This window comes from Nerophis lumbriciformis, linkage group LG13 (genome assembly GCF_033978685.3).
Source record: "Nerophis lumbriciformis linkage group LG13, RoL_Nlum_v2.1, whole genome shotgun sequence".
NCBI classification, from domain to species: Eukaryota; Metazoa; Chordata; class Actinopteri; order Syngnathiformes; family Syngnathidae; genus Nerophis; species Nerophis lumbriciformis.
The window spans coordinates 10,821,303-10,830,420 of record NC_084560.2 but is presented as its reverse complement, the minus strand read 5'-3'; the positions used below and the strand labels follow the sequence as shown (position 1 = coordinate 10,830,420).

At 39.4% G+C, this 9,118-nt stretch overlaps 1 protein-coding gene across 1 annotated transcript in view; it reads left to right on the top strand.

The window, feature by feature from the left end:
• Nucleotides 1–9,118, top strand: part of LOC133613865 (receptor tyrosine-protein kinase erbB-4-like) — a 1,130,743-nt gene that overhangs the window by 747,799 nt on the left and 373,826 nt on the right. The window contains exons 8-9 of the mRNA XM_061971723.2: nucleotides 7,662–7,775; nucleotides 7,925–8,051. Of these exons, the coding sequence (XP_061827707.1) occupies nucleotides 7,662–7,775; nucleotides 7,925–8,051 (241 nt within the window). The remainder of the gene's footprint in view (nucleotides 1–7,661; nucleotides 7,776–7,924; nucleotides 8,052–9,118) is intronic.

Here is a 9,118-nt window from a genome sequence, read left to right as displayed (position 1 = left end):
ACAGAACTGCTAATCATGGCAGACTTGATGAGAGACAACAAAGACTACCGTTATTTTCGGACTATACAGGTAAAAGCCAGTAAATTAGAATATTTTGAAAAACTTGATTTATTTCAGTAATTGCATTCAAAAGGTGTAACTTGTACATTATATTTATTCATTGCACACAGACTGATGCATTCAAATGTTTATTTCATTTAATTTTGATGATTTGAAGTGGCAACAAATGAAAATCCAAAATTCCGTGTGTCACAAAATTAGAATATTACTTAAGGCTAATACAAAAAAGGGATTTTTAGAAATGTTGGCCAACTGAAAAGTATGAAAATGAAAAATATGAGCATGTACAATACTCAATACTTGGTTGGAGCTCCTTTTGCCTCAATTACTGCGTTAATGCGGCGTGGCATGGAGTCGATGAGTTTCTGGCACTGCTCAGGTGTTATGAGAGCCCAGGTTGCTCTGATAGTGGCCTTCAACTCTTCTGCGTTTTTGGGTCTGGCATTCTGCATCTTCCTTTTCACAATACCCCACAGATTTTCTATGGGGCTAAGGTCAGGGGAGTTGGCGGACCAATTTAGAACAGAAATACCATGGTCCGTAAACCAGGCACGGGTAGATTTTGCGCTGTGTGCAGGCGCCAAGTCCTGTTGGAACTTGAAATCTCCATCTCCATAGAGCAGGTCAGCAGCAGGAAGCATGAAGTGCTCTAAAACTTGCTGGTAGACGGCTGCGTTGACCCTGGATCTCAGGAAACAGAGTGGACCGACACCAGCAGATGACATGGCACCCCAAACCATCACTGATGGTGGAAACTTTACACTAGACTTCAGGCAACGTGGATCCTGTGCCTCTCCTGTCTTCCTCCAGACTCTGGGACCTCGATTTCCAAAGGAAATGCAAAATTTGCTTTCGTCAGAAAACATGACTTTGGACCACTCAGCAGCTGTCCAGCTGGTGTCTGTCCACTCTGTTTCCTGAGATCCAGGGTCAACGCAGCCGTCTACCAGCAAGTTTTAGAGCACTTCATGCTTCCTGCTGCTGACCTGCTCTATGGAGATGGAGATTTCAAGAAGATGCAGAATGCCAGACCCAAAAACGCAGAAGAGTTGAAGGCCACTATCAGAGCAACCTGGGCTCTCATAACACCTGAGCAGTGCCAGAAACTCATCGACTCCATGCCACGCCGCATTAACGCAGTAATTGAGGCAAAAGGAGCTCCAACCAAGTATTGAGTATTGTACATGCTCATATTTTTCATTTTCATACTTTTCAGTTGGCCAACATTTCTAAAAATCCCTTTTTTGTATTAGCCTTACACAATATTCTAATTTTGTGACACACGGAATTTTGGATTTTCATTTGTTGCCACTTCAAATCATCAAAATTAAATGAAATAAACATTTGAATGCATCAGTCTGTGTGCAATGAATAAAATATAATGTACAAGTTACACCTTTTGAATGCAATTACTGAAATAAATCAAGTTTTTCAAAATATTCTAATTTACTGGCTTTTACCTGTAAGTCGCAGTTTTTTTCATAGTTTGGCCGGGCTCCAGTGCGACTTATATATGTTTGTTTCCTTTTTTATTATGCATTTTCGGCAGGTGCGACTTATACTCTGAAAAATACGGTACTTTGGGACAAATGATGATCCAGAAACTTCTATTTTTTGATCCTGAATATAAGGAGAATGATCTACAAGTTTTAGAAGCTGTGCGCTAAACAGATGCAACTGTAGTCAAACACTAAGCATCATGTAGCAGTATTGCTAAGTGCTAAACAGGATATACAAACATAAAAAACAATCACTTACTGTAAAATGTGGGATGGGATGTTTATATATTTCCGTTTAGATGAAAAATTTGTTAGGGTTTGATCAAGGAGGTGACCCCAGGATGCAGAGACGGGAGGCGAGGTTGATTTACAAAGTGTTAAACAATTTAATGAGTCCAAAAAGTGTAACAAAAAGCGATGGGGCAGAAGTGCACACCATGAATAAGCAAACAAAAACAGGTCCCTCAGTGGTCGGTAGTGATGGGTCCGGCAACACCGATGCATCGGTGCATGCGTCGAGCTCATAGAGCGAAACCCTGTGTCGGTGCGCGTACCGCTTTTAGAAAGTCACGTGACCGATCATGAGCTGTTTTGGTCACGTGACCGATACGCGAACTGTGTCGCACTGACGCCTCCTCTGTGCCCTGTGAGCAGGTCTTTTCTACAGCCGGAGAAATAATAACTAAGAAGAGAAAGCGTCTAAAATTGAATACGTTGGAAAAACTGTTTTTTTTTTAATAAAAATGTGTAAAAAAAAAAATAATAATAATAATTTCCAGGTCCACAAGCATCCTCATTCACAACACGTTCTCTTAGATTTCCATGTTATGATACATGTTCACATTATTTATTGACTGTATCTAAAAAAGACAAAAAATATATTTTTATTTAAATGAAGTTATGAAATAATCCTAAATGAAATACAATGCCTTGGTTTATATTATTGTATATACTAGGTCAGTGGTTCCCAACCTTTTTTTCAGTGATGTACCCCCTGTGAATTTTTATTTAATTCAAGTACCCCCTAATCAGAGCAAAGCATTTTTGGTTGAAAAAAAAAAGATAAAGAAGTAAAATACAGCACTATGTCATCAGTTTCTGATTAATTAAATTGTATAACAGTGCAAAATATTGCTCATTAGTAGTGGTCTTTCTTGAACTATTTGGAAAAAAAGATATAAAAATAACTAAAAACTTGTTGAAAAATAAACAAGTGATTCAATTATAAATAAAGATTTCTACACATAGAAGTAATCATCAACTTAAAGTGCCCTCTTTGGGGATTGTATTAGAGATCCATCTGGATTCATTAACTTAATTCTAAACATTTCTTCACAAAAAAAAAAATCTTTAACATCAATATTTATGGAACATGTCCACAAAAAATCTAGCTGTCAACACTGAATGTTGCATTGTTGCATTTCTTTTCACAGTTCTTTTTGACAGACATTTTAGTGACAAACCTGAGCTTGTGCTTCACTGAGTTTATGAACTTACATTCATATTTTGTTGAAGTATTATTCAATAAATATATTTACCGTATTTTCCGCACTATAAGGCGCACCGGATTATTAGCCGCACCTTCAATGAATTACATATTTCATAACTTTGTCCACCAATAAGCCGCCCCGGATTATAAGCCGCGCCTACGCTGCGCTAAAGGGAATGTCAAAAAAACAGTCAGATAGTTCAGTCAAACTTTAATAATATATTGAAAACCAGCGTTCTAACAACTCTGTCCCAAAATGTACGCAAATGTGCAATCACAAACATAGTAAAATTCAAAATGGTGTAGAGCAATAGCAACATAATGTTGCTCGAACGTTAATGTCACAACACACAAAATAAACATAGCGCTCACCTTCTGAAGTTATTCTTCATTCGTAAATCCTTCGAATTCTTCGTCTTCGGTGTCCGAATTGAAAAGTTGCGCAAGCGTGGGATCCAAAATGGCCGGTTCCGTCTCGTCGAAGTCATCGGAGTCAGTGTCGCTGTTGTTGTCCAGTAGTTCTGTGAATCCTGCCTTCCGGAAAGCTCGGACCACAGTTGTGACCGAAATATCTGCCCAGGCATTTACGATCCACTGGCAAATGTTGGCGTATGTCGTCCGGCGCTGTCTGCCCGTCTTAGTGAAGGTGTGTTCGCCTTCGGAGCTGTGTGAAAAAAGCCACCCGGCCTCTTCGCGTAAACTTCCCTTAACCACTCGCTCATCTTTTCTTCATCCATCCATCCCTTCGAGTTAGCTTTTATGATGACGCCGGCTGGAAAGGTCTCTTTTGGCAAGGTCTTCCTTTTGAATATCACCATGGGTGGAAGTTAGCATGGCAAGCTAGAACCACAGTGAAGGATGACTTCTCATTCCCTGTGGTGCGAATATTCACCGTACGTGCTCCCGTTCCACAGTGCGGTTCACAGGAATATCAGTTGCTGTGAAATACGGTAGTAATCCGTGTGCGGATGGAGAGATTGCGTCTTTTTATGAACCGGATCCTTGTCGCTTAGTAGGAGCCATTTTGTGGTCTTTACAGATGTAAACAGGAAATGAAACGTACGGTGATATCCGCGCGTTTTTTCTTCTTCTTCCGGGGGCGGGTGGTTGCTTACAGTAGAAGAAGAAGCGCTTCCTGTTCTATGGGGGCGGGTGCTTTCCTTGGCGGTTGCTTGCGTAGAAGAAGAAGCGCTTCCTGTTCTACCGGGAAAAAAGATGGCGGCTGTTTACCGAAGTTGCGAGATCGAAACTTTATGAAAATGAATCGTAATAAAGCGCACCGGGTTATAAGGCGCACTGTCAGATTTTGAGAAAATTTGTGGTTTTTAGGTGCGCCTTATAGTGCGGAAAATACGGAAAGGATTTTTGAATTGTTGCTATTTTTAGAATATTTAAAAAAAAATCTCATGTACCCCTTGGCATACCTTCAAGTACCCCCAGGGGTACGTGTACCCCCATTTGAGAACCACTGTACTTGGTCATAAAATCAGTGTCAGTTGAGTCGGTCCATAGGTTGCATGTAGGGATTTTTAATGTCCAGCAGATGTCAGTATTTAGTGACACAGTATTGACACAGTATCAATACAGTTTTGCAATGTGTCGAAACGCTTCATGAGGCCTCATCAACCCATCACTAGTGGTCGGCCAGGGCGCACTGAGCTCAACAAAAGGTCCAACACAAAATCCTCTTTACCTCAGGAAGGCTAGAAAGCAAAGACAAAGAGGTGAAGAATTTCAGGAATAAGGAGAGACAACATACTAGGCAGGACAAAGGGAATCAGGCACATGCACGTGGGAGGTGCAGGAGACAATAATCAGCAGGGACCAGCTGTTTGTGACGAGCTTAAATACTACTGGGTAGAGATTTGTTGCAGGTGTGCCTCGCTGGGGACTAATTGACTGAGGAAAAAACAGACACCAAAAAAGAGAAGGCAGGGAAATGACAAAACGCAACAAAATTAATCATAATCCTCACGAAAGGGTTAAAAAACAAGCGTAATTTGGTGACTTTCTCACCATTTCCAGGTCTAAATTAAATTTCTCACCATTTCCAGGTCTAAATTAAATGTCAAAGTTGACCCACTTGTGGGTTTATGTCCTCAACTTTCTACTATCCAGGTGAGAGGCATGATTTATAATCTAGAATTAACTTTCACTAACTCAGAGGCGATGCAGCAGCTCAACATGTCAATATAGCAGCGTAAGCATCGCTAAAAATAGTTTGTCTGAGTCAGCGCTTATAATAACAATATCGCTAATACTTGTTAATATTCAGGTCACGACATGTAAATGGAGTATTGTTGGCGCTCTATGGCCGCAATAGTGTACTCCTATGATCTGCATTGTTAGCCACCTCGTACTTGCCATATTTTACGAGTTAGAATGCATAAAAAAAGAGTGTTCTTTATATACTCGATATATATCGCGAGTTTGTCTCTGTGCGATATAGAAAATGACTATATTGTGATATTCAAGTATACGTTCTCACGCAGTTGCTTTTAGCTGCGGGCATTACACTACATGTGTGTCCCACTCTTTATTGTCTCTCCTTCTCACAGAGACTTAAAACAAGCGCCCGTTCTTACATACGTCATTTGTGCAAAGTCACACGGTAACGTTAGCTGTGATGCGGGTGGTAATACGAGAGAGAGAAGGTGCGAATCTGGTAACAAATGAAGGAATAATTAATTCCCAAGAAAAACAGCACAGGCGGCGGTGGTTTGGCTTCAAGCGGGAAGATGTGGAACAAATATGTAGCATCATTTGAAAAGTCACCTGCTAGAGAATAAGGAGTGCTTGAAACTCCGCATGTCAACATCTCCGTTCTGTGCCACACCATCAAAATGCCGAAGCAACTATTTCCACATCAACACCGTATGAAAAAAATAGTCAACAACAGAAGGAGATAACGTCCGCAGGAACCTACCACATAGCGAAGGACATACACTATTTGATTTCCTATTATGCAGCTCATTTTTATTTGACACTTATTGAGATATCTTGTGTGACATCATGCAAAAAAGTGCACTTTATTTGTTTTAAACTATTGTAGTGGCATTCTGTACAAAAAGTGCACTTTAATTTAGTGTAGTTTTGATATGTCATCTTAGTGACATCATGCACAAAAGTGCACTCATAGCTTGTTTTAAAATGTCTCTGACAATCTTGCACTTTCTAATTTGAAATGACATGAATGTTTGTGCCACTGCTTAATAACTGTTTAATAAATACACTTTTGCTAAATTGACTTAGTTGTGATATACCTCTCTGCATGAAAGTTTAAAATGAGCATATATTAATGCAGTATGAAGAAGAATGTTTTAATGTCGACACATAGAATCATCATACTGCTGTGATTATATGCATCAAGTGTTCATTCAAGGCTAAGGCAAAATATTGAGATATACAAACCCCGTTTCCATATGAGTTGGGGAATTGTGTTAGATGTAAAAATATAAACGGAATACAATGATTTGCAAATCATTTTCAACCCATATTCAGTTGAATATGCTACAAAGACAACATATTTGATGTTCAAACTGATAAACCTTTTTTTTTTGCAAATAATCATTAACTTTAGAATTTGATGCCAGCAACATGTGACAAAGAAGTTGGGAAAAGTGGCAATAAATACTGACAAAGCTGAGGAATGCTCATCAAACACTTATTTGGAACATCCCACAGGTGTGCAGGCTAATTGGGAACAGGTGGGTGCCATGATTGGGTATAAAAACAGCTTTTTCATAGACGCCCCTGCTTATTTCAGCAAGACAATGCCAAGCCACATTCAGCACGTGTTACAACAGCGTGGCTTTGTAAAAAAAAAAAAGAGTGCGGGTACTTTCCTGGCCCGCCTACAGTCCAGACTTGTCTCCCATCAAAAATGTGTGGCGCATTATGAAGCGTAAAATACGACAGCGGAGACCCCGGACTATTGAACGACTGAAGCTCTATATAAAACAGTTTCAAAGCTTCAAGAATTAGTTTCCTCAGTTCCCAATCGTTTATTGAGTGTTGTTAAAAGAAAAGGTGATGTGACACAGTGGTGAACATGCCCTTTCCCAACTACTTTGGCACGTGTTGCAGCCATGAAATTCTAAGTTAATTATTATTTGCAAAAAAAAATAAAGTTTATGAGTTTGAACATCAAATATGTTGTCTTTGTAGTGCATTCAACTGAATATGGGTTGAAAAGGATTTGCAAATCATTGTATTCCGTTTATATTTACATCTAACACAATTTCCCAACTCATATGAAAACAGGGTTTGTATATGGTGTATCGTGACGTGGCCTAAAAATATTGAGATATTAATAAAAGGCCATATCGCCCAGCCCTACATAGGGATTGTGAACAATCCAAAATAGTGCAGTTCCCCTTTAAATATTTTGTGGAAATGTACTTGAAGCCATTTTGGCGTACGTTTGTCTTGATTGCAACGTGGCAGAAAATAAGTCCACTCTAACTGCAACCCGCAATCTTCCGAATTGTATTGTTTTCTTTCACTACGTCAGAAAGAGGAAAGTAACTTTGTGTCTCTGCCATCACAAAGTGCAAAAGTGGCCACTTGCATGAAAAACTGCTGCCTTCAGTGTTTACCATTTTGTCGTTTAGATAACTTTGTGGTGGACCAGAGCTCCTGCGTGAAAGCCTGTCCCAGTAACAAGATGGAGGTGGAGGAGAACCGCATCAAGATGTGCATTCCTTGTACTGACATCTGCCCAAAAGGTGAATCATCAGAATTTTCAGTTCTGGTAATGGAAAGCATTGGTATTTTTGTGTGATATTTTGTCCAATTATTTTCAAATAACTCTCCTTTAAAAAATGGCATTTCTGTGTTTGATGGATACGTGTTGCCTCCTGACTTTGTGCTGCAGCGTGCGATGGCATTGGCACCGCCAGCCTGCAGACGGCCCAGACTGTGGACTCCAGCAACATTGACAAGTTTGTCAATTGCACCAAAATAAACGGCAATTTGGTTTTCCTCATCACTGGAATCAAAGGGTGAGACGATATATGTGATCGTTGTAGTTCCTCTGTCTGTCCGTCTGCTAGTTACCAGCGGGTTTTGATGAAACTTTCAGAAAATGTCAAAAACGGGATAAGGAACACGTGATCACATTATGTTAAGTAAGGATGACCCGATCAGCATTTTTGGCCTCCGATTTCATCTTTTGTCCTCATATTTTATCCCATTTCATGTCCCGAACCGATACTTTGACAATGTTATTAGATTATAAAAAAGTAGAGATGTCCGGTAATGGCTTTTTTGCCGATATCCGATATTGTCCAACTCTTAATTACCGATTCCGATATCAACTGATATCGTGTTAATTCCACAGTCGTGGAATTAACACATTATTATGCCTCATTTTGTTGTGATGCCCCGCTGGATGCATTAAACAAAGTAACAAGGTTTTCCAAAATAAATCAACTCAAGTTATGGAAAAAAAGCACAACGCGAAGAGGAAGAAATTTAAAAGGTAAAAAGGTATATTTGTTTAAAAATCCTAAAATCATTTTTAAGGTTGTATTTTTTCTTTAAAATTGTATTTCTAAAAGTAATAAGAAGCAAAGTAAAAAATAAATGAATTTATTTAAACAATTGAAGACCCATCCATCCATCCATTTTCTACCGCTTCTTCCAAGTGAAGACCAAGTCTTTAAAATATTTTTGTGGATTTTCAAATTCTATTTGAGTTTTGTCTCTTTTAGAATTAAAAATGTCGAGCAAAGCGAGACCAGCTTGCTAGTAAATAAATACAATTTAAAAAAATAGAGGCAGCTCACTGGTATGTTCTGCTCTTTGAGCTATTTTTAGAACAGGCGAGCGGGCGATGCATCGGTGTTGCCGGACCCATCACTAGTGCACGGTTTGTGAGGAAGTCTAAAGGTCAAACAGTGACAGTGTGGGGTCAAACTGTCACAGTGTGACAACGCAAGAAATATGAAAACGACACTCGAAAATGTGGCCGTTCCAAGTGTGTTCCGCTCAAAGGCGTTTTGAATTTGTTTTTGTTGAATTGTGTTATTTTTACTATTGTAGTGAAGCCTGTTATAACCCTTTTAAG